At 48.7% G+C, this 24,824-nt stretch overlaps 1 protein-coding gene across 1 annotated transcript in view; it reads right to left on the reverse strand.

Moving 5' to 3' along the window:
- Window positions 1–23,897, reverse strand: part of pick1 (protein interacting with prkca 1) — a 37,263-nt gene extending 13,366 nt beyond the window's left edge. Inside the window, exons 1-7 of the mRNA XM_038783622.1 lie at window positions 23,781–23,897; window positions 12,634–12,711; window positions 11,713–11,824; window positions 9,324–9,452; window positions 3,565–3,631; window positions 2,278–2,367; window positions 983–1,036 (exon numbers count right to left, since the gene is read on the reverse strand). Coding sequence (XP_038639550.1) covers window positions 983–1,036; window positions 2,278–2,367; window positions 3,565–3,631; window positions 9,324–9,452; window positions 11,713–11,824; window positions 12,634–12,674 — 493 coding nt within the window. The 5' untranslated portion in view covers window positions 12,675–12,711; window positions 23,781–23,897. The remainder of the gene's footprint in view (window positions 1–982; window positions 1,037–2,277; window positions 2,368–3,564; window positions 3,632–9,323; window positions 9,453–11,712; window positions 11,825–12,633; window positions 12,712–23,780) is intronic.
- Between the last annotated feature and the right edge of the window lie 927 nt (window positions 23,898–24,824).

Below are 24,824 nucleotides of genomic sequence, written 5' to 3' on the forward strand. Positions count from 1 at the left end.
GTGGTTTGCGCCACTCCGCTACGCCGGGACCCCCCCGCCCCACCGGGTAGGGGAGAATTCCGCCCCCTGTCTTTAACCCTGTATTCAGCATTCAAATTCGACCTTCCAAAATGAATCACTTTTGCCACTTCTCAGCCCAGCTCTACATCCTGTCAATGTCCTGTTGTAACCTGCAACAGACCTCGACACGATTTACAACTCCACCAATCTTCGTGTCATCGGCAAACTTACTACCCCACCCTTCCACTTCCTCATCCAAGTCATTTATAAAAACCACAAAGTGCAGAGGTCCCAGAACAGATCCCTGCGGGACACCACTGGTCACCGACCTCCTTGCAGAATATTTTCCATCCACTACCACTCGGTCTTCAATCGGCCAGCCAATTCTGTATCCAGACAGCCAGGTTTCCCTGTATCCCATGCCCCCTGACTTTCTGAATGAGCCTACCATGGGGAAGATTATCAAATGCCTTACTGATATCCATGTACACCACATCCACTGTCTCGTCACATCCTCAAAGAATTCAACGAGGCTTGTGAGACATGACCTTGTTTCCTTGTTCTTGCGCTCTTTGAGATTTGGGCATCAGTACGAGGGGGACCCGTATCCTTGTTTCAGCTCAACCAGACTCTGATGCCAGCCATTGCCACAAACATCCACAGTACCCACAGACCCTGCCACTGACCCCTGAGATTTCCTGGGTGTCACACAGTTTCTCTGCCTCAGAAATTTTGTCATTTCATTCACAAACTGACAAAGGTTCAGGGTGAAAGGAAACCTCTGCTACTGTGCGTGAGAACAAGGTGAGAACGTGCAAACTCCACGCAGACAAAGACGGAACTGAACCCGGGTCCCTCATGTTGTGAGGCAGCAGTGCCAACCATTGTGCCACCATAGCAGCATTGAAGACGATTATGTGCCCTCGCCATCCTCCCCCTCCATCAATAGGCATCTCACTACCTTTGCTCCACAATTCCTCACCTTTGTAAAGCTCCGCTGTTCTCTCCAGTTCCTCCAATTTCTTCACCAGGCCATCTAGAAGAAAAACCATTTGTTGAATCTGTAAGTCATCAGGTCTCACTCTGATGTTAAATGGGAATAAACCCCGGCCTCACTCTGATATTAAACTGGAATAAACCCCGGTCTCACTCTGATGTTAAATGGGAATAAACCCCGGTCTCACTCTGATATTAAACTGGAATAAACCCCGGCCTCACTCTGATGTTAAATGGGAATAAACCCCGGCCTCACTCTGATATTAAACTGGAATAAACCCCGGTCTCACTCTGATATTAAACTGGAATAAACCCCGGTCTCACTCTGATGTTAAATGGGAATAAACCCCGGCCTCACTCTGATATTAAACTGGAATAAACCCCGGTCTCACTCTGATATTAAACTGGAATAAACCCCGATCTCACTCTGATATTAAACTGGAATTAACCCCGGCCTCACTCTGATATTAAATGGGAATAAACCCCGGCCTCACTCTGATATTAAACTGGAATAAACCCCAGTCTCACTCTGATGTTAAATGGGAATAAACCCCGGCCTCACTCTGATATTAAACTGGAATAAACCCCGGTCTCACTCTGATATTAAACTGGAATAAACCCGGTCTCACTCTGATATTAAACTGGAATAAATCCCGGCCTCACTCTGATATTAAACATGAATAAACCCCGGCCTCACTCTGATATTAAACTGGAATAAACCCGGCCTCACTCTGATGTTAAACTGGAATAAACCCCTGCCTCACTCTGATACTAAACTGGAATAAACCCCGGTGTCACTCCTGATATTAAACTGGAATTAACCCCGATCTCATTCTGATATTAAACTGGAATAAACCCCGGCCTCACTCCTGATATTAAACATGAATAAACCCCGGTCTCACTCTGATATTAAACTGGAATAAACCCCGGCCTCACTCTGATGTTAAACTGGAATGAACCCCGGTGTCACTCCTGATATTAAACTGGAATTAACCCCGATCTCATTCTGATATTAAACTGGAATAAACCCCGGCCTCACTCTGATATTAAACTGGAATAAACCCCGGTCTCACTCTGATATTAAACTGGAATAAACCCCGGTCTCACTCTGATATTAAACTGGAATAAACCCCGATCTCACTCTGATATTAAACTGGAATAAACCCCGATCTCACTCTGATATTAAACTGGAATAAAGCCCGGCCTCACTCTGATATTAAACTGGAATAAAGCCCGGCCTCATTCTGATGTTAAATTGGAATAAACACAAATCTCACTCACCGTTACATAGAATGGCTCGGCTCAGGCCCAGGGCATCAGCCGTTCCAGAACTCATGTTCTCTACCAGCCGATGCTTGACTTTCTTCAGAACTGCAAAATGTGATGAAACCTGTCAGTATTACCCTCCACCTGGGATTTGATTAAAGCGAAGCTGAATTGTTAAGCTGTCTCTGTATGATGCAACTCTGCCTCGTGTCTGGGTCTTGTCCACACTGGCTGAGCTACTGGAAAGATTTCTCTGGAGTTGTCTCTACGTTCTACTGCACGAATGCATCTGTGCTGCATGTTTTTACAAGTGCGAGAAAACACTGGCACCCTGAGGGCAATGGAGCATCTGGGACCTTGTTAAATAACGGGACAAACTGTCTATCTCCTTGACCCTTGGTATTTTAGGATTCAGGTTTAAACAGAAGAGTGACAGAGAAGGAATTAGAGTCAAATCAGGCACACAAGATATACTTGTGAGAGTAAGAATGATTCAATTAGAGAGAGAAAAAAAGGAAATGAAATGAAAATCGCTTATTGTCACGAGTAGGCTTCAATGAAGTTACTGTGAAAAGCCCCTAGTCGCCACATTCCGGCGCCTGTCCGGGGAGGCTGGTACGGGAATCGAACCGTGCTGCTGGCCTGCTTGGTCTGCTTTAAAAGCCAGCGGTTTAGCCTGGTGAGCTAAACCAGCCCAGAACAGAAAGGAAACGCAATAAACAGTTTTTTAAAGGTCTCCAACAACTATTGATTACATGTTGAAATGAGGCTCCACGGTTTAACTTGTTCCCTTTTGCACTGCAGAGGTTGCACGTTATTGAAGAGACATTTACCTCCTCATATAAAATGTCCTCACATTGTTGAATACCAGGCCTAACTTTCTGCAGGAGGTTTATTGAGCAATTAGTGCAGCAACCGGACGACAAGGTTGTTGGGCTATTTATACACAAGTAACGTGTGTGTATTAAATCAGCCGTTACTGTGGCATTAAATTAGAGCCGAAAATGAGTTTTGCTTTGGAAGTTGTAACTGCACCAGTCACAGTGATGGGGTTGTTCAAGCCGAACAGAACAGTTCAACCTGCGAACAACAGCATCTGACAAACACATCTCAGCCATCACTTCAACTTCACCCCCAGGGCTGCAATGTCACTCGTGATACAACATAATATGAGAGTGTGAAGAGGAAACGATACCCAAATGGGTAAGCTAACAAAAGATGGGGAAACTGGGGCCACAAGAGTAAAGGGAAAAGAATGAAGAGGAACGCATTGGCATGCTGAATATTTAAGACAGTGCCTACCAATATCCAAAGTCTTGCCCTGTTTAGGATCAGCCTGGAGTTTATTGTAGTGAATTGTAACTTCTCCCTTGTAGGATGTGAAAAGAAAAGTTAAGACACAATTATACAGAAACTTACAATAGTAATCCTACTAAAAATCCAGTGAGAACACACATTCAAATAAAATGAAGACAGTCAAGGATTAAATAATGCATTTGATCATCCACTCCTCAAATTCATCCATCAAAACCCATCCAATCCCCAAACTAACCCATCAAAACCCATCCACTCCTTAAACGCCCCCATCAAAACCCACTCAATCCCCAAACTCCCCCATCAAAACCCATCCACTCCCTAAACGCCCCCATCAAAACCCACTCAATCCACAAATTCCCCCATCAAAACCCATCCACTCCCTAAACTCCCCCATCAAAACCCACTCAATCCTCAAATTCATCCATCAAAACCCACTCAATCCCCAAACTCCCCCATCAAAACCCATCCACTCCCTAAACGCCCCCATCAAAACCCACTCAATCCACAAATTCCCCCATCAAAACCCATCCACTCCCCAAACTCCCCTTTCAAAATCCACCCACTCCCCAAACTCCCCCATCAAAACCCACCCACTCCCTAAACTCCCCCATCAAAACCCACCCACTCCCCAAACTCCCCCATCAAAATCAATCCACTCCCCAAACTCCCCCATCAAAACCCATCCACTCCATAAACTCCCCCATCAAAATCCATCCACTCCCCAAACTCCTCCATCAAAACCCACTCAATCCCCAAACTCCCCCATCAAAACCCATCCACTCCCTAAACACCCCCGTCAAAATCCATCCACTCCCCAAACTCCTACATCAAAATCCATCCACTCCCCAAACTATCCCATCAAAACCCACCCACTCCCTAAACAAAACCCACCCACTCCACAAACACCCCCATCAAAATCCATCCACTCCCCCAACTCCCCCATCAAAACCCACCCGCTCCCCAAACACCCCATCAAAATCTATCCACTCACCAAACTCCCCCATCAAAACCCACCCACTCCCCAAACTCCCCTATCAAAATCCACCCGCTCCCCAAACACCCCCATCAAAATCCATCCACTCACCAAACTCCCCCATCAAAACCCACCCACTCCCCAAACTCCCCTATCAAAATCCATCCACTCCCCAAACTCCTACATCAAAATACATCCACTCCCCAAACTATCCCATCAAAACCCACCCTCTCCCCAAACAAAACCCACCCGCTCCCCAAACACCCCCATCAAAATCCATCCACTCACCAAACTCCCCCATCAAAACCCACCCACTCCCCAAACTCCCCTATCAAAACCCACCCACTCCCCAAACTCCCCTATCAAAACCCACCCCACTCCCTAAACACCCCCATCAAAACCCACCCACTCCCCAAACTCCCCCATCAAAACCCATCCACTCCCCAAACTCCCCCATCAAAATCCATCCACTCACCAAACTCCCCCATCAAAATCAATCCACTCCCCAAACTCCCCCATCAAAATCCATCCACTCCCCAAACTCCCCCATCAAAACCCATCCATTCCCCAAACAAAACCCACCCACTCCCCAAACTCCCCCATCAAAACCCACCCACTCCGCAAACTCCCCCATCAAAACCCACCCACTCCCCAAACTCCCCCATCAAAACCCACCCACTCCCCAAACTCCCCCATCAAAACCCACCCACCCCATTGGGGAGTGGGTGGGTTTTGTTTGGGAGTGGATGGATTTTGATGGGGGAGTTTCCCCCCATCAAAATCCATCCACTCCCAAACAAAACCCACCCATTACCCAAACTCCCCCATCAAAATCCATCCACTTCCCAAACTCCCCCATCAAAACCCACCCACTCCCCAAACTCCCCTATCAAAATCCATCCACTCCCCCATCAAAACCCACCCACTCCCTAAACTCCCCCATCAAAATCCATCCACTCCCCAAACAAAACCCACCCACTCCCCAAACTCCTCCATCAAAACCCACTCAATCCCCAAACACCCCCATCAAAACCCATCCACTCCCTAAACACCCCGGTCAAAATCCACCCACTCCCCAAACTCCCCCATCAAAACCCATCCACTCCCCAAACTCCTCCATCAAAACCCACTCAATCCCCAAACACCCCCATCAAAACCCATCCACTCCATAAACTCCCCCATCAAAATCCATCCACTCCCCAAACTCCTCCATCAAAACCCACTCAATCCCCAAACTCCCCCATCAAAACCCATCCACTCCCTAAACGCCCCCGTCAAAATCCATCCACTCCCCAAACTCCTACATCAAAATCCATCCACTCCCCAAACTATCCCATCAAAACCCACCCACTCCCTAAACAAAACCCACCCACTCCACAAACACCCCCATCAAAATCCATCCACTCCCCCAACTCCCCCATCAAAACCCACCCGCTCCCCAAACACCCCCATCAAAATCTATCCACTCACCAAACTCCCCCATCAAAACCCACCCACTCCCCAAACTCCCCTATCAAAATCCACCCGCTCCCCAAACACCCCCATCAAAATCCATCCACTCACCAAACTCCCCCATCAAAACCCACCCACTCCCCAAACTCCCCTATCAAAATCCATCCACTCCCCAAACTCCTACATCAAAATACATCCACTCCCCAAACTATCCCATCAAAACCCACCCACTCCCCAAACAAAACCCACCCGCTCCCCAAACACCCCCATCAAAATCCATCCACTCACCAAAACTCCCCCATCAAAACCCACCCACTCCCCAAACTCCCCTATCAAAACCCACCCACTCCCCAAACTCCCCTATCAAAACCCACCCCACTCCCTAAACACCCCCATCAAAACCCACCCACTCCCCAAACTCCCCCATCAAAACCCATCCACTCCCCAAACTCCCCCATCAAAATCCATCCACTCACCAAACTCCCCCATCAAAATCAATCCACTCCCCAAACTCCCCCATAAAAATCCATCCACTCCCCAAACTCCCCCATCAAAACCCATCCATTCCCCAAACAAAACCCACCCACTCCCCAAACTCCCCCATCAAAACCCACCCACTCCGCAAACTCCCCCATCAAAACCCACCCACTCCCCAAACTCCCCCATCAAAACCCACCCACTCCCCAAACTCCCCCATCAAAACCCACCCACCCCATTGGGGAGTGGGTGGGTTTTGTTTGGGAGTGGATGGATTTTGATGGGGGAGTTTCCCCCCATCAAAATCCATCCACTCCCAAACAAAACCCACCCATTACCCAAACTCCCCCATCAAAATCCATCCACTTCCCAAACTCCCCCATCAAAACCCACCCACTCCCCAAACTCCCCTATCAAAATCCATCCACTCCCCCATCAAAACCCACCCACTCCCTAAACTCCCCCATCAAAATCCATCCACTCCCCAAACAAAACCCACCCACTCCCCAAACTCCTCCATCAAAACCCACTCAATCCCCAAACTCCCCCATCAAAACCCATCCACTCCCCAAACTCCCCCATCAAAATCCATCCACCCCAAACTCCCCCATCAAAATCAATCCACTCCCCAAACTCCCCCATCAAAATCCATCCACTCCCCAAACTCCCCCATCAAAACCCATCCATTCCCCAAACAAAACCCACCCACTCCCCAAACTCCCCATCAAAATCCATCCACTCCCCAAACTCCCCCATCAAAATCCATCCACTCCCCAAACTCCCCCATCAAAATCCATCCACTCCCCAAACAAAACCCACCCACTCCCCAAACTCCCCCATCAAAACCCACCCACCCCATTGGGGAGTGGGTGGGTTTTGTTTGGGAGTGGATGGATTTTGATGGGGGAGTTTCCCCCCATCAAAATCCATCCACTCCCAAACAAAACCCACCCACTCCCCAAACTCCCCCATCAAAATCCATCCACTTCCCAAACTCCCCTATCAAAATCCATCCACTCCCCCATCAAAACCCACCCACTCCCTAAACTCCCCCATCAAAATCCATCCACTCCCAAACAAAACCCACCCACTCACCAAACTCCCCCATCAAAATCCAGCCACTTCCCAAACTCCCCCATCAAAATCCATCCACTCCCCAAACAAAACCCACCCACTCCCCAAACTCCTCCATCAAAACCCACTCAATCCCCAAACACCCCCATCAAAATCCATCCACTCCCTAAACACCCCCGTCAAAATCCATCCACTCCCCAAACTCCCCCATCAAAACCCATCCACTCCCCAAACTCCCCCATCAAAATCCATCCACTCCCCAAACACCCCCATCAAAACCCATCCAATCCCCAAGCTCCCCCATCAAAACCCACCCACTCCCCAAACACCCCCATCAAATCCCACCCACTTCCCAAACTCCCCCATCAAAATCCATCCACTCCCCAAACTCCCCCATCAAAACCCACCCACTCCCCAAACATCCCCATCAGAACCCATCCAATCCCCAAACTCCCCCATCAAAACCCACCAACTCCCCAAACACCCCCATCAAAATCCATCCACTCCCCAAACAAAACCCACCCACTCCCCAATCTCCCCCATCAAAACCCACCCACTTCCCAAACTCCCCCATCAAAATCCATCCACTCCCCAAACTCCCCCATCAAAATCCATCCACTCCCCAAACTCCTACATCAAAACCCATCCACTCCCCAAAGTCCCCCATCATAGCCCATCCATTCCTCAAACTCTCCCATTTATGCCCAATCCTCTAAACCCCTAACTATCAAAGCCCATCTCACTGATCCCCAGTTCTCCCATCAAAACACATCCTTTCATCCCTTAAGCCATCAATACCCATCCCGCTAGTCTCCTAAAGCTCCCACCAAAGCTCGTCATCTGGTGGCCAAATGTGTCCATTTTATTTCTGGTAACAGTCTGGTGAATTTACCCTGCACGCCCTCCCAGCACAGTGGTTAGCACAGTTCCCTCACAGCTCCAGGGTCCCATGTTCGATTCCTGGCTTGGGTCACTGTCTGTGCGGAGTCTGCATATTCTCCCCGTGTCTGTGTGGGTTCCTCCGGGTGCTCCGGTTTCCTCCCACAATCCAAAGATGTGCAGGTTAGGTGGATTGGCTATCCTAAATAGCCTTTAGTATCCAAAAAAAGGTTAGGTGGAGGTGTGGGAATAGGGGAGGTGTGGGGATAGGATGGAGGTATAGGGCAAGATAGGGTGCTCTTTCCAAGGGCCGGTGCCGATTCGATGGGCCGAATGGCCTCCTTTTGCGCTCTAAATTGTATGATTCTATAAGATGTGGTGCAGAGGGTCAACGGGCCTTTTGCTGTGCTGTAAAACTCCAGAATTATGACTCTATGGTACAGTTCCCTATTTATTTATTCAAGTCATCTATAAATATAGTGAAAAGTTGAGGGCTGGTGAGGGATACTTCACCAATTGGAGTACGTACCCATAATCCGTATTCCCTCTCGCCTGCCTTCTAACCAATTCCATGAGTTCTCGTTGTTGTTAACAGCCGCTGTGGAATGAGAACTATAAAATTTCCAGCAGAGTTCACCACATGTATGCCTACCCCCAGCCTCCCCATACACCTTCCCCTCCATGTACGGCCTCCACGGTCCCCTCTTCTCCCACACACTGTTTCTACCCTCCCTCCTCTCCTCCCCCTTAGGCCCCTCCTTGCTCCTCCCCATTTTCCACTCCTCCCTCTCCTCTTTCAGCTCACTCCCCTTCCCCCTTCTCCCCTCGTATGCACCCTGACTCCCCACATGGCCTACCCCTCTCTCACCCTCAGGACCCCTCCTCACACCTTCACAGCTTGAATCATCTTGGCCACCTCCACTTTCGTTTTCCCCTTCACCGATTTCCCAGTCACTCCGACAATTTCATCGCCCGCGGCCAAGGTCCCGTCCACAGCAGCTGGAGTGTTGTCAAAAACCTGCCGAGCAAAACACACCCACGTCACTCACAACACCTCACTGGGGGACGCCAAAAGGAGCTGGAGCTGAGCCAGAATGGAGCAGGAGCAGAGCTGGAGCTGAGCCAGAGCGGGAGTGGAGCAGGAGCAGAGCTGGAGCTGAGCCAGAGCGGGTGTGGAGCAGGAGCAGAACTGGAGCTGAGCCAGAGTGGGAATGGAGCAGAGCTGGAGCTGAGCCAGAGTGGGACTGGAGCAGGTGCAGAGCTGGAGCTGAGCCAGAGTGGGACTGGAGCAGGAGCAGAGCAGGAGCTGAGCCAGAGTGGGAGTGGAGCAGGAGCATAGCTGGAGCTGAGCCAGAGTGGCAGTGGAGCAGGAGCAGAGCTGGAGCTGAGCCAGAGTGGCAGTGGAGCAGGAGCAGAGCTGGAGCTGAGCCAGAGTGGGAGTGGAGCAGGTGCAGAGCTGGAGCTGAGCCAGAGTGGCAGTGGAGCAGGAGCATGCTGGAGCTGAGCTAGAGCGGGGAGTGGAGCAGGAGCTGAGCCAGAGCAGGAGTGGAGTAGGAGCAGAGCTGGAGCTGAGCCAGAGCGGGAGTGGAGCAGGAGCAGAGCTGGAGCTGAGCCAGAGCGGGACTGGAGCAGGTGCAGAGCTGGAGCTGAGCCAGAGTGGGAATGGAGCAGAGCTGGAGCTGAGCCAGAGCGGGACTGGAGCAGGAGTATAGCTGGAGCTGAGCCAGAGCGGGAGTGGAGCAGGAGCAGAGCTGGAGCTGAGCCAGAGCGGGAGTGGAGCAGGAGCAGAGCTGGAGCTGAGCCAGAGCGGGAGTGGAGCAGGAGCATAGCTGAAGCTGAGCCAGAGCGGGAGTGGAGCAGGAGCAGAGCTGGAGCTGAGCCAGAGTGGGAGTGGAGCAGGAGCAGAGCTGGAGCTGAGCCAGAGCGGGAGTGGAGCAGGAGCATAGCTGGAGCTGAGCCAGAGCGGGAGTAGAGCAGGAGCAGAGCTGGAGCTGAGCCAGAGTGGGAGTGGAGCAGGAGCAGAGCTGGAGCTGAGCCAGAGCGGGAATGGAGCAGGAGCAGAGCTGGAGCTGAGCCAGAGTGGGAATGGAGCAGAGCTGGAGCTGAGCCAGAGCGGGACTGGAGCAGGAGAAGAGCTGGAGCTGAGCCAGAGTGGGAATGGAGCAGAGCTGGAGCTGAGCCAGAGCGGGACTGGAGCAGGAGCAGAGCTGGAGCTGAGCCAGAGCGGGTGTGGAGCAGGAGCAGAGCTGGAGCTGAGCCAGAGCGGGAGTGGAGCAGGAGCATAGCTGGAGCTGAGCCAGAGTGGGAGTAGAGCAGGAGCAGAGTTGGAGCTGAGCCAGAGTGGCAGTGGAGCAGGAGCAGAGCTGGAGCTGAGCCAGAGCGGGAGTGGAGCAGGAGCAGAGCTGAGCCAGAGCGGGACTGGAGCAGGAGAAAAGCTGGAGCTGAGCCAGAGTGGGAATGGAGCAGAGCTGGAGCTGAGCCAGAGCGGGAGTGGAGCAGGAGCAGAGCTGGAGCTGAGCCAGAGCGGGAGTGGAGCAGGAGCAGAGCTGGAGCTGAGCCAGAGCGGGAGTGGAGCAGGAGCAGAGCTGGAGCTGAGCCAGAGCGGGAGTGGAGCAGGAGCAGAGCTGGAGCTGAGCCAGAGCGGGAGTGGAGCAGGAGCCAGAGCAGAAGCTGAGCCAGAGCAGAACAGGAGTGGAGCAGGACCACAACAGGGCCTGAGCCAGAGCAGAGCCAGAGCAGGAGCTAAGCCAGAGCAGAATGGGACTTGGGCCAGAGCAGGTCAGTAGTGCAGCCAGAGCAGAGACTGTTCCACATTGAATCACACACTACTAACTGAAGAGTGCGAAGCCCAGAGTTACAGTGAGTGCCTCCTCGGGGTTACCACCAGGATTTGAAAATATTCACAAATCTGATAGGAAGAAAGTAGGATTGAAGAGCTCAGAGTGAACGAGGGACTGAACTGAGGTCCCACTGGAGAGAACAGACACTCTGACCTTCTGCGATATTGAGGAGAGAGCGGGGCTGACACACACTGTAGGAGGCAGGAGCAGAGGGGAAATGGAACAACTTCAGCAATACACAGAACATGGAGAAATCTCAGTGGGAACGGGCGTACGTGAGGCAGGACAAAACTGAGGCAGGAATGTATGAAGTGATAAGGAAGACATGAATGTGGAGCGGACGGGGGAGCAGAGCCTCTCAGCCAAAGCTAAGCCACAAGTGGAAAGAGAGAGAGCGACAGGTTAGGTTATTTCAAGAGAGGAGGTTTACACTTTTACCTGCACAATGTATAAACAGGGACAGTACTGGGCCCCTCCTCCAATGCTGATTCCAATTAAATTCTGAGAATCCTTTTTCAGTGTTACTGTCCCAGGCACAGTCGGAATACCTCTGATTAAAAACAAACATTTAAAAGTTTATATTTATTACATTGAAACAGCACTCCAGACCCTTCCATCAGGCAGAAGGTACAGAAGTCTGAAGACCCACACATCCAGACATAGGAACAGCTTCTTCCCCACAGCTACTAGACTCCTCAACAACTCTCCCTGTTCCCTGTAAGAACACTATTCATGACACCCTATGCTGCTCTTGCTCATGTATTTGCTTTGTTTGGCCCTTGTTCCACACTGTACCCAATCACTATTTGTCGAAGTACTCTGTCAATTATTCTTTTTGGCTACTATGTGCGTACTGTGTACTTGGCCACAGAAAAATACTTTTCACTGTACTTCGGTACATGTGACAACAAATCAATCAATCAATGGGCAACATAATGACAATGTTCTAAATCATCTACTGCTGCCACCATCTTAGTAGTAGCAACTACAGCCAAGCTACTACGTTGCAAAGTGAGACAGGCTTAGGATAGATTGAACTGCACAAAGTAGATGCCTCTTCGGGCCATCGGGAGGAGCAAAGTTGCACAGCAGACTGTATAACCTCAAAGCCCAGTCCAAAGATGTACAGGTGAGGTGGAATAGCCATGCTAAATTAGTGTCCAGGAATGTGTAGGAGAGGGTACGGGATTAAGGGGATAGGATGGGGTGGATGGGAGAGAGGATCTGGGTGGAGTGCTATTTTGGAAGGTTGGTCCTAACTCGATGGGCCGAATGGCCTCCTTCTGCGCTGTAGGGATTGTATGATCTCTCACTCAATGAGTACCACTTGAGTATTTAACCAGAGCAACAGTTACTCACAATTTATCCTCTTCAATTTCAAAGTCCATGTCACTGAACATTATTGTATCCTCGGCAGTCACCGGCGGTTTCTGGTCTCTGTGGAGAAGAACATTTTATGAGTGGGATCCAACTTTTCACTATACTAGATAAATTGATCATGGCGTTTGTGCGTGTGTGTGGGGGCGGGGGGGGAGAGAAAGAGAGAGAGAGTGAGAAAGAGAGAGAGAGTGAGAAAGAGAGAGAGAGTGAGAAAGAGAGAGAGAGATGGAGCCCAAGAATCTGCAAGAGCGTCCTGCGCACTGCAAAGAAGGAGAAACGTGTGGCTGAGTTGCAGAGCTGGGAGAATGGGTGAAGTCGAAGGAGAGTTCCATCCCTCTGGGTGCTGGCCACTGCCCCCATCTGCAAGAACCATAAAGTCCGCCCCACCCGGCGATACTAGATGCCGGTGCTATGTCTTTTCGTCCGACGTCATTTCGTCCAACGACACTTCGTCCACGTCTTTTGGTCCAACGTCTTTTTGTCCGCCCGTCTTTTGGTCCAACGTCACTTCGTCCAATTATCCAATTACAACTTAACTCCGTATAAAACCATTCAATTGATAAAATGCAAGTACAATACAGCAAGTGAATTTAGTTGCTAAAATGCAAGTAATTGATAAAATGCAAGTAAAATGCAGTTAAAAAATCTAAAAGTTTACTAATAATTTTTTTTGTCTAAGACTTTTTGTAACTTGACTTTTTGTAACTTGTAGCATTCCACTCCACTCCCCACATTAACTTTTTATGCAATAAAGGATTTTTATTACCGGTCTCTTTCCTTTAACGAGCCTCGTTAAAGGATAGATATTATCGTTCTCTTTCTTAATTCGCCCATCCCGAAAAAGCAAAGTTCATTGTGTCAACGAAGAGTAAAAGGAAAGTAGCTGATGGAAATAACTATATCTACGATTTTCATTCGAGCAGTCCAAACCTAGGAAAAGAATACTGGAGATGTGAGAAAAGAAGGCTATGTTCAGTGCGGATTCACACGGTAACGGAAAACAATGAGCCGAAAATTATTTATTTCTATAATGAGCACCTTCATCCAGCTGATGTTGATTCGTTAAATGCTAGAAAAGCAGTTGCAGAAATAAAGCATGAAGCAGTGGAAAACATAGCAGCAAGTTCGCGTAGCATACTAGCGGCCAAGTTTACGCAGCTATCAGAAAATACCTGCTCTCAACTCCCTAGGTTACCCGTCGTCTCAAGGACTATTCAAAGGTGCCGAAAAAAAATTCTGGATTTCCCACTAATCCAGCGGCTAGACACGGTTCTGAAATACCTGAAAAATATTGTAGACTTGACAATGGCGAACAGTTTCTGAGATACGATTCGAGCGCCGAGGTTCAACAGCGCTTACTAGTATTCGCATCAGAAAGTGCTCTTCAGGATTTAGCATCATATCGTCATTGGGCATGCGATGGGACATTCAAGATTGTGCCACAACAGTGGTTTCAACTGTTCTGCATTCATGTACAAGTTAAAGGAAGCAGCTTTCCACGGGTCTTTGCATTACTGCCGAATAAAAGAAAGCAGACATACGAATTATTCTTTGACCAATTGAAAATTATGCAACCTAATGCAGATCCGATTGATATCATGGCAGATTTCGAAGTTGCAGTTCACAAGGCAATTGATTCATCATTCCTTAATTCATCTGTCGTGGCATGTTTGTTTCATTTGAGCCAATCTGTGTTTCGAAAAATTACCGATTTAGGCCTCAAAGAAAAATACAATACAGACTCTGAATTCTGTCTTAAAATTCGATGTTTTTCAGCATTAGCTTTCCTCCCCGTTGAAGATGTTGAAGAGGCTTATGAAGATTTGATAGACGATGAAGAAATATCTGCTGAATTCATCGTTTACTTCGACTTGACTTACATATGCATTGTGAGAGGACGTGGTGCCAGACGAAGGAGAGAAACACCTACATTCCCGACAGCTGTATGGAATGTTAATCAGCGTGTTCTAGAAGATCTACCGAGAACAAATAATGCTGCTGAGGGGTTTCATTCTGCGATAAAGCGTTCGGCGGGTGAAGCTCATTTGAATATCTGGAGGTTAATCAAAACTCTGAAGGAAGAGGAAGGGTTCATAATAGGCAAAAAGGCTCAAATTCTTCAGGGAGATCAGTCGACTTCATGTACGCGATATAAGAAAATAACTGAACGCCTCAAAAAATTGATTTCTTGAGGAATGTTGCTTACAATTTACATCAATTTTAAGTAATTTCGGGAATTTTAAGTAATTAGTAAACTTTTAGATTTTTTAACTGCATTTTTAGATTTTTAAACTGCATTTTTCAACTTGCATTTTATCAATTACTTGCATTTTAGCAATTAAATTCACTTGCTGTACTGTACTTGTATTTTATCAATTAAATGGTTTTATACGGAGTTAATTTGTAATTGGATAATTGGACGAAGTGACGTTGGACCAAAAGACGGGCGGACAAAAAGACGTTGGACCAAAAGACGTGGACGAAGTGTCGTTGGACGAAGTGACGTCAGACGAAAAGACGCGACACGCTAGATGCCACCTTTAAATGGTGGATGCTGACGGTAGGGGATCTATACATACACGGCAGGTTAGCGACACTGGGGGACCTGATGGACAAACTTCAGCTCCCGAAAGGGAACCAATTGCGATTCATGCTGCTAAGGTATGTCCTCCGTAAGGAGACAACAATGTTCCCCCAGCTACCAGGACACTCTCTGTTGGACAGACACCTGGCCATGGGCGAACTAGGGGACGGCAACTGCGCAGGCATGTAAGGCCGATTACTGGAAGACGTACGGTCACCACTGGATGAGACACGGGAGAAATGGGTGGAAAGGTTTGGCATAGAGATAGGGGGAGGACTCTGAATTGAAGCTCTGCCCAGGGCTGAGCCGCACACAGCTGAAAAGCTGAAGGTAGAGCACAGGGCGCACTTGACGAGAACACGCAGAAGTGGGTTCCTTCCGGAGGTGGAGGGTAAATGTGAACGGTGCCAAGGAGACTCAGCCAACTACACCCACATGTTCTGGCCCTGCCCCAGACTGAGCTGGTACTGGTTCACCTTCTTTGAGGTCATGTTCAGGGTTGTGGGGGTGAGGGTGGTGGTCTTCCGGGTCTCGGAACAGCCAGGGACAGGAGTAGATGCCCTAGGCTCTGCCTCCTTGATCGCCCACCAGACTCTTCCTCAGCTGGAGATAGCAGCGGCAGCCACGGCCGCAGACTGGCTGTACGACTTAGCAGAATTCCTTGAATTGGAAAAAATAAAAATCTCCACGTGAGGATCTGAGGAAGGCTTCCACCACGTGGAAGCAATTCACCAGCCTGTTTCGAGACCTGTTTGTAACCAGCAACCAATAGGGTGGGGGGGAATAATAAAGATTATTATTAGATATATAAATATACAGTTTGTAAAGACTTCTATGTTACTGCTTAATGCCCTCTGCAATGTAACTATAAAATACAAACCAATAAAAATAAATTTTAAAATGAGTGGGATCCAACATTCATGCTCAATTTTGCACTGGAGAGTTTATCGGTTCTGTTCGATCTGTCTCTATAAACATGCTCCCCCGCAGGCAATTCTTCCAACAACAAAAAACAAAACGTGCCTGCGTGGCTTTCCTCCGGGTGCTCCGGTTTCATCCCACAGTCCAAAGGTGTGCAGGTGAGGTGGACGGGCCATGCTAAATTGCCCCTTAGTTCCAAAAGGTTAGGTGGGGTTACGGGGACAGGGCGGGGAGTGAAGGTAGGTAGGATGCTCTTTCAGAGAGCCGGTGCAGACTCAATGGTCCAAATGGCCTCCGCCTGCGCTGTTGCGATTCTATAATCCGATCTTTAAGAATGACCTAAGGGCAAGTAGCATGCAGGTGCAGCAAGCGATCAGCAAGGCAAATTATACGTTGGCCTCTACCACAAGAGGATTTGAGTATAGGATTCTTGGAAGGATCTACTTGTCAGATAGGGAGGTTCACCCTGGGTTAGTGGGATTGCTTTATGAGGACAGATCAAGGAAACGGGGCCTGTATCCTCTAGAGCTACAAGGAAAGACAGGTGATCACAATGAAACCTCTAAAATTCGTACAGGATGTAGGCAAGGTGGATGTGGCTGGGGTCTTCCCCTTGGCTGGTGGTTCCGGAACCAGGGGACAACCGTCTCAGAATAAGGAGCAGGCCAGTTAAGACTGAGATGAGCTGGAATTTCCTCCCTCAGAGGGTTGTGGATCTTTTGGATTTCTCTCCCCCATAGGTCTGTGGAACCTTGATCATTGAGCACGTTTAACACAGAAACAGGTTTCTGAAGACAAATGACGTCAAGGGATATGGGGATAGTATATTAGCATCTTTCAAAGATTCTCAAGTTAGGGCAGCACAGTGGCGCAGTGGGTTAGCACTGCTGCCTCACGGCGCCGAGGTTCGATCCCGTCTCTGGGGTCACTGTCCATGTGGAGTTTGCACATTCTCCCCATGTCTGCGTGGGTTTTGTCACCACAACCCAAAGATGTGCAGGCTCGATGGATTGGCTACGCTAAATTGCCCCTTAATTGGAAAAAATTAATTGGGCATTCTAAATTTATAAAAGAAATAAGATTCTCAAATTAAAACTGGTTACGGTGCCATTGCACAAGATAAGGGCTCATGTGATTAAGGATTAGCACGGACAGAGGGTTAAGGAACCAAAAACAGGGAGTAGCATTAAACTGGTCATTTACAGGCTGATAGGCCATTACCTATTTGCTACCTATCTAATCAAGTTTGCTGATGATACAAATCCACGTGTGGAAGTAAGCTGTGGGGAGGATACAAAGAGTCTGTGAAGGGATAAAGGTAAAGCTGTCATAGTCTCAGATGACAGATAGGTTAAATGAGTAGATAAGAAGGCGACAGATGGGAGTATGCGGTAAAAAATGACATTACTCACTTTGTCGGAAGAACAGGAACCATTAAATTTTAGTATTCAGAGAGATTTTGGTGCCTCTCATAAGAACATAAGAACTAGGAGCAGGAGTAGGCCATCTGGCCCTTCGAGCCTGCTCCGCCATTCAATGAGATCATGGCTGATCTTTTGTGGACTCAGCTCCACTTTCCAGCCCAAACACCATAACCCTTAATCCCTTTATTGTTCAAAAAAACTATCTATCTTTATCTTAAAAACATTTGATGAAGGAGCCTCTGCTGCTTCACTGGGCAAGGAATTCCATAGATTCACAACCCTTTGGGTGAAGAAGTTCCTCCTGAGCTTAGTCCTAAATCTATTTCCCCTTATTTTGAGGCAATGCCCCCTAGTTCTGCTTCCACCCGCCAGTGGAAACAACCTGCCCGCATCTATCCTATCTATTCCCTTCATAATTTTATATGTTTCTATAAGATCCCCCCTCATCCTTCTAAATTCCAACGAGTACAGTCCCAGTCTACTCAACCTCTCCTCGTAATCCAACCCCTTCAGCTCTGGGATTAACCTAGTGAATCTCCTCTGCACACCCTCCAGTGCCAGTACGTCCTTTCTCAAGTAAGGAGACCAAAAGTGAGGTGAGGTGAGGGACGCCGTCAGTGTCCCTGCTGATTTCATCTGTGGGAAGTGCACCCAACTCCAGCTCCTCAAAAACCGTGTTAGGGACCTGGAGTTTGAGCTGGATGAACTTCGGATCATTCGGGAGGCAGAGGGGGTCATAGATAGGAGCTTCAGGGAAGTAGTTACACCAAAGACTGGAGATAGATGGGTAACTGTAAGAGGGACTGGGAAGAAGCAGTCAGTGCAGGGACCCCCTGCGGTCGTTCCCCTGAGTAACAAGTATACCGTTTTGGATACTTGTGGGGGGGGGGGGGGGGGGGGGGGGGGACTTACCAGGGGTAAGCCATGGGGTACGGGCCTCTGGCACGGAGTCTGTCCCTGTTGCTCAGAAGGGAAGGGGGGAAAGGAGTAGAACATTAGTAATTGGGGACTCAATAGTCAGGGGCACAGATAGGAGATTTTGTGGGAGCGAGAGAGACTCACGTTTGGTATGTTGCCTCCCAGGTGCAAGGGTAAGTGATGTCTCGGATCGTGTTTTCCGGGTCCTTAAGGGGGAGGGGGAGCAGCCCCAAGTCGTAGTCCACATTGGCACTAACGACATAGGTAGGAAAGGGGACAAGGATGTCAGGCAGGCCTTTAGGGAGCTAGGATGGAAGCTCAGAGCGAGAACAAACAGAGTTGTTATCTCTGGGTGTTGCCCGTGCCACGTGATAGTGAGATGAGGAATAGGGAGAGAGAGCAATTAAACACGTGGCTACAGGGATGGTGCAGGCGGGAGGGATTCAGATTTCTGGATAACTGGGGCTCTTTCTGGGGAAGGTGGGACCTCTATAGACAGGATGGTCTACATCTGAACCTGAGGGGCACCAATATCCTGGGGGGGAGATTTGTTAGTGCTCTTTGGGGGGGTTTAAACTAATTCAGCAGGGGCATGGGAACCTGGATTGTAGTTTTGGGGTACGGAAGATTGAGAGTATAGAGGTCAGGAGCACAGATTTGACTTCGCAAGAGGGTGCCAGTGTTCAGGTAGGTGGTTTGAAGTGTGTCTACTTCAATGCCAGGAGTATACGAAATAAGGTTGGGGAACTGGCAGCATGGGTTGGTACCTGGGACTTCGATGTTGTGGCCATTTCAGAGACATGGATAGAGCAGGGACAGGAATGGTTGTTGCAGGTTCCGGGGTTTAGGTGTTTTAGTAAGCTCAGAGAAGGGGGCAAAAGAGGGGGAGGTGTGGCGCTGCTAGTCAAGGACAGTATTACGGTGGCGGAAAGGATGCTAGATGGGGACTCTTCTTCTGAGGTAGTATGGGCTGAGGTTAGAAACAGGAAAGGAGAGGTCACCCTGTTGGGAGTTTTCTATAGGCCACCTAATAGTTCTAGGGATGTAGAGGAACGGATGGCGAAGATGATTCTGGAAAAGAGCGAAAGTAACAGGGTAGTTGTTATGGGAGACTTTAACTTTCCAAATATTGACTGGAAAAGATATAGTTCGAGTACATTAGATGGGTCATTCTTTGTACAATGTGTGCAGGAGGGTTTCCTGACACAATATGTTGACAGGCCAACAAGAGGCGAGGCCACATTGGATTTGGTTTTGGGTAATGAACCAGGCCAGGTGTTAGATCTGGAGGTAGGTGAGCACTTTGGAAACAGTGACCACAATTCGGTGACCTTTACGTTAGTGATGGAAAGGGATAAGTATACCCCGCAGGGCAAGAGTTATAGCTGGGGGAAGGGCAATTATGATGCCATTAGACATGACTTAGGATGTGTTGGTTGGAGAAGTAGGCTGCAAGGGTTGGGCACACTGGATATGTGGAGCTTGTTCAAGGAACAGCTATTGCATGTTCTTGATAAGTACGTACCAGTCAGGCAGGGAGGAAGGGGTCGAGCGAGGGAACCGTGGTTTACCAAAGAAGTGGAATCTCTTGTTAAGAGGAAGAAGGAGGCCTATATGAAGATGAGGCATGGTTTCAGTTGGGGCGTTTGATAGTTACAAGGAAGCGAGGAAGGATCTAAAGAGAGAGCTGAGACGAGCAAGGAGGGGACATGAGAAGTCTCTGGCAGGTAGGATCAAGGAAAACCCAAAAGCTTTCTATAGGTATGTCAGGAATAAAAGAATGACTAGGGTAAGAGTAGGGCCAGTCAAGGACAGTGGTGGGAAGTTGTGTGTGGAGGCTGAGGAGATAAGCAAGATACTAAATGAATACTTTTCGTCAGTATTCACTCAAGAAAAAGATAATATTGTGGAGGAGAATGCTGAGACCCAGGCTATTAGAATAGATGGCATTGAGGTGCGTAGGGAAGAAGTGTTGGCAATTCTGGACAAGGTGAAAATAGATAAGTCCCCGGGGCCGGATGGGATTTATCCTAGGATTCTCTGGGAAGCCAGGGAAGAGATTGCTGAGCCTTTGGCTTTGATTTTTAGGTCACCATTGGCTACAGGAATAGTGCCAGAGGACTGGAGGATAGCAAATGTGGTCCCTTTGTTCAAGAAGGGGAGTAGAGATAACCCCGGTAACTATAGGCCGGTGAGCCTAACGTCTGTGGTGGGTAAGGTCTTGGAGAGGATTATAAAAGATACGATTTATAATCATCTAGATAGGAATAATATGATTAGGGATAGTCAGCATGGTTTTGTGAAGGGTAGGTCATGCCTCACAAACCTTATCGAGTTCTTTGAGAAGGTGACTGAACAGGTAGACGAGGGTAGAGCAGTTGATGTGGTGTATATGGATTTCAGTAAAGCGTTTGATAAGGTTCCCCACGGTCGGCTATTGCAGAAAATACGGAGGCTGGGGATTGAGGGTGATTTAGAGATGTGGATCAGAAATTGGCTAGTTGAAAGAAGACAGAGAGTGGTAGTTGATGGGAAATGTTCAGAATGGAGTTCAGTTACGAGTGGCGTACCACAAGGATCTGTTCTGGGGCCATTGCTGTTTGTCATTTTTATAAATGACCTAGAGGAGGGCGCAGAAGGATGGGTGAGTAAATTTGCAGACGACACTAAAGTCGGTGGAGTTGTAGACAGTGCGGAAGGATGTTGCAGGTTACAGAGGGACATAGATAAGCTGCAGAGCTGGGCTGAGAGGTGGTAAATGGAGTTTAATGTGGAGAAGTGTGAGGTGATTCACTTTGGAAAGAATAACAGGAATGCGGAATATTTGGCTAATGGTAAAATTCTTGGTAGTGTGGATGAGCAGAGGGATCTCGGTGTCCATGTACATAGATCCCTGAAAGTTGCCACCCAGGTTGATAGGGTTGTGAAGAAGGCCTATGGTGTGTTGGCCTTTATTTGTAGAGGGATTGAGTTCCGGAGCCATGAGGTCATGTTGCAGTTGTACAAAACTCTAGTACGGCCGCATTTGGAGTATTGCGTACAGTTCTGGTCGCCTCATTATAGGAAGGACGTGGAAGCCTTGGAACGGGTGCAGAGGAGATTTACCAGGATGTTGCCTGGTATGGAGGGAAAATCTTATGAGGAAAGGCTGATGGACTTGAGGTTGTTTTCGTTAGAGAGAAGGTTAAGAGGTGACTTAATAGAGGCATACAAAATGATCAGAGGGTTAGATAGGGTGGACAGCGAGAGCCTTCTCCCGCGGATGGAGGTGGCTAGCACGAGGGGACATAGCCTTAAATTGAGGGGTAATAGATATAGGACAGAGGTCAGAGGTGGGTTTTTTACGCAAAGAGTGGTGAGGCCGTGGAATGCCCTACCTGCAACAGTAGTGAACTCGCCAACATTGAGGGCATTTAAAAATTTATTGGATAAGCATATGGATGATAAGGGCATAGTGTAGGTTAGATGGCCTTTAGTTTTTTTCCATGTCGGTGCAACATCGAGGGCCGAAGGGCCTGTACTGCGCTGTATCGTTCTGTGTTCTATGTTCTAAAACTGAACACAATACTCCAGGTGTGGCCTCACTAACACCTTATACAATTGCAGCATAACCTCCCTAGTCTTAAACTCCATCCCTTGAGCAATGAAGGACAAAATTCCATTTGCCTTCTTCATCACCTGTTGCAGCTGTAAACCAACTTTTTTGCGACTCATGCACTAGCACACCCAGGTCTCTCTGCACAGCAGCATGCTTTAATATTTTATCATTTAAATAATAATCCCGTCTCTTGATGGGAAGCACAGGAAGTTAGCATGCAAGGATAGGACGTGACATGGTAACCCTGTTTCTCTCTCCACAGATGTTGCCAGACCTGCTGAGAACTTCCAGCGTGTTGTGATTTAATTTAATTTTAAGGCGGCAAATGTTATGTTGGCCTTTTTTTTTTGCAAGGGGATTGGAGCAGAAGAGTGAAAGAATTCTTGCTGCAATTACACAAGGCTTTGGTGAGAACACACTTGGGAGTTCTGTGCGCAGCTTCAAGTTTCTGGACCCAGGGGGCAATACGTGTGCCTCAAGAAGGGGGGTTGCAATGATAGCTCACTCGCTCGATTCCTGGGAAGAAAGACTTATCCAACATGGAGACTGGAAGAAGTTGGAGTTTCAGAATGAGAGCAGATTTCATTGAAATAGACAGGATTTTGAAAGGGCTTGAGATGCCGAGACCCTGAGAAATCTAGAACCAGGGGTCACCGCCTCAGGATAAGGGATTAGTCATTTCAGACTGAAGTGAGGAGACATTTCTTTACTCAAAGAGTTGTGAATCTTTGGAATTCTCCACCCCAGAAGACTGAATATATTTAAGGCAGAGTCAATAGACTTTTGGACCCTGAGGGAATTAATGGGTAAGGGGATTAGGCAGGAAAGTGGAGGTCGAGAAACAGCCGTGATCTTATTAAATCATTGCAGGGACCTTTAGTCTATTGCTGTTCCTCTTTGATTTGTTCAAATACAGGGACAGGGTCTTAAATAAGGGCAAAATCAAAAGATTCTCTTTCCTCAGAGGCCCATCTCATTCCTTACGGATTCCAATCCCCCACCCCTCATCAAATTCCCCGTGCACAAATCCCAATTCGCCTCATGCCAATCGTTTTCCACTCAGATCCCAATCCTCCTCTCCTCACAAGACACTGCCCTCCTCCGAATTCCCTTATTTCAGATACCAAGCCCCCCTCAGATCTTTAGAACATAGAACAGTACAGCACAGAACAGGCCCTTCGGCCCTCAATGTTGTGCCGAGCCATGATCACCCTACTCAAACCCACGTATCCACCCTATACCCGTAACCCAACAACCCCCCCCTTAGCCTTACTTTTATTAGGACACTACGGGCAATTTATCATGGCCAATCCACCTAACCCGCACATCTTTGGACTGTGGGAGGAAACCGGAGCACCCGGAGGAAACCCACGCACACACGGGGAGGACGTGCAGACTCCACACAGACAGTGACCCAGCCGGGAATCGAACCTGGGACCCTGGAGCTGTGAAGCATTTATGCTAACCACCATGCTACCCTGCTGCCCCAGATTCCCCCTTTCCTCAGATTCCAATCCCTATCAGATCCCACTTCCTTCTCCTCAACCCAATACCCCCAGATCCCAATCTCCCTCCCCTCAGATCCCATCCCTGCTTAAGATCCCAATACCCCTTCCCTCAGATCTCAATCCCCCTCCGCTCAGATCCCAATCCCCCTCCCCTCAGATCCCGATTTTTTTACCTTTTTCCGGATCTTTCCTCCGGATTCTTGTTTTTGAATGACGTCAACGCCCTTCACTATTTGGTCACTTTCACTTCCGGCGCACTGACCCGGATGTGATATTCCGGTGGCTTCTGCAGTGACAGATTGATAGCCGGAAGTGCCATCACCACGCCCTCTGCCTGGCCGCCATCTTTGATGCGGGCAGTTTTCACCCGCCCAGCTGGGCTGGCAGTCCCGTAACCCTGTTAAATTAGTAAACTTTCCCCATCGTCTGCCTTCCTCTCCAACCTGGAAACGGTGGGTGTATCTCTTGCATGACCCCAGTTAGGTTTCCAGTGGCCAGTCCCAATTTAACACCACCTCCAATTTCTAACCTCATCCCAACCCCCAATTTCCAACCCCTACCTCATCCCAAACTACCCCTAACCTCACTCTGTAAACTGGCCCACCCCCTAATTTGATCCTAACCCACCCTCAACCTCTAATTTCTAACCCCGAACCTCATCCCATAACCTGGCCCAAAACCAACCTCTGACTCCTAACCCCATCCCAACCCCCAATCAAACTTCCAAACCTTATTCCGTAACACAATCCCTAACCTGATCCCAGCCCAATCCCCCAACTCACAATCAAACTTCCAAACCGAAATCTTATTCTGTATCGCAACCTCCAACCCCAGCCATTAACCCAACTCTGACCCTGGCCACCAACCTCAACTATAAACCAAGCTTCAGTGAATCTGGATTTCAGATGCCAACCCAATCAGAACTCCAGTCATTAGCCCAATCTCAACACAGATGCAAATGAAACCCCAAATTGTTTCCATCGCAATAATTTCAGCCAATCCTGGTCAGACCAGGGCAAAGAGCAGTGTGAATGGATCTTGGTAAAAGTGAATGGGTTTATGGGATAAAGAGGGCAGCATGGTAACAGTGGTTAGCACAGTTGCTTCACAGCTCCAGCATCCCCGGTTCGATTCTGGCTTGGGTCCCTGTCTGTGCAGTGTCTGCACATTCTCCCAGTGTCTGCGTGGGTTTCCTCCAGGTGCTCCAGTTTCCTCCC

Source organism: Scyliorhinus canicula, chromosome 23, assembly GCF_902713615.1.
Source record: "Scyliorhinus canicula chromosome 23, sScyCan1.1, whole genome shotgun sequence".
NCBI classification, from domain to species: Eukaryota; Metazoa; Chordata; class Chondrichthyes; order Carcharhiniformes; family Scyliorhinidae; genus Scyliorhinus; species Scyliorhinus canicula.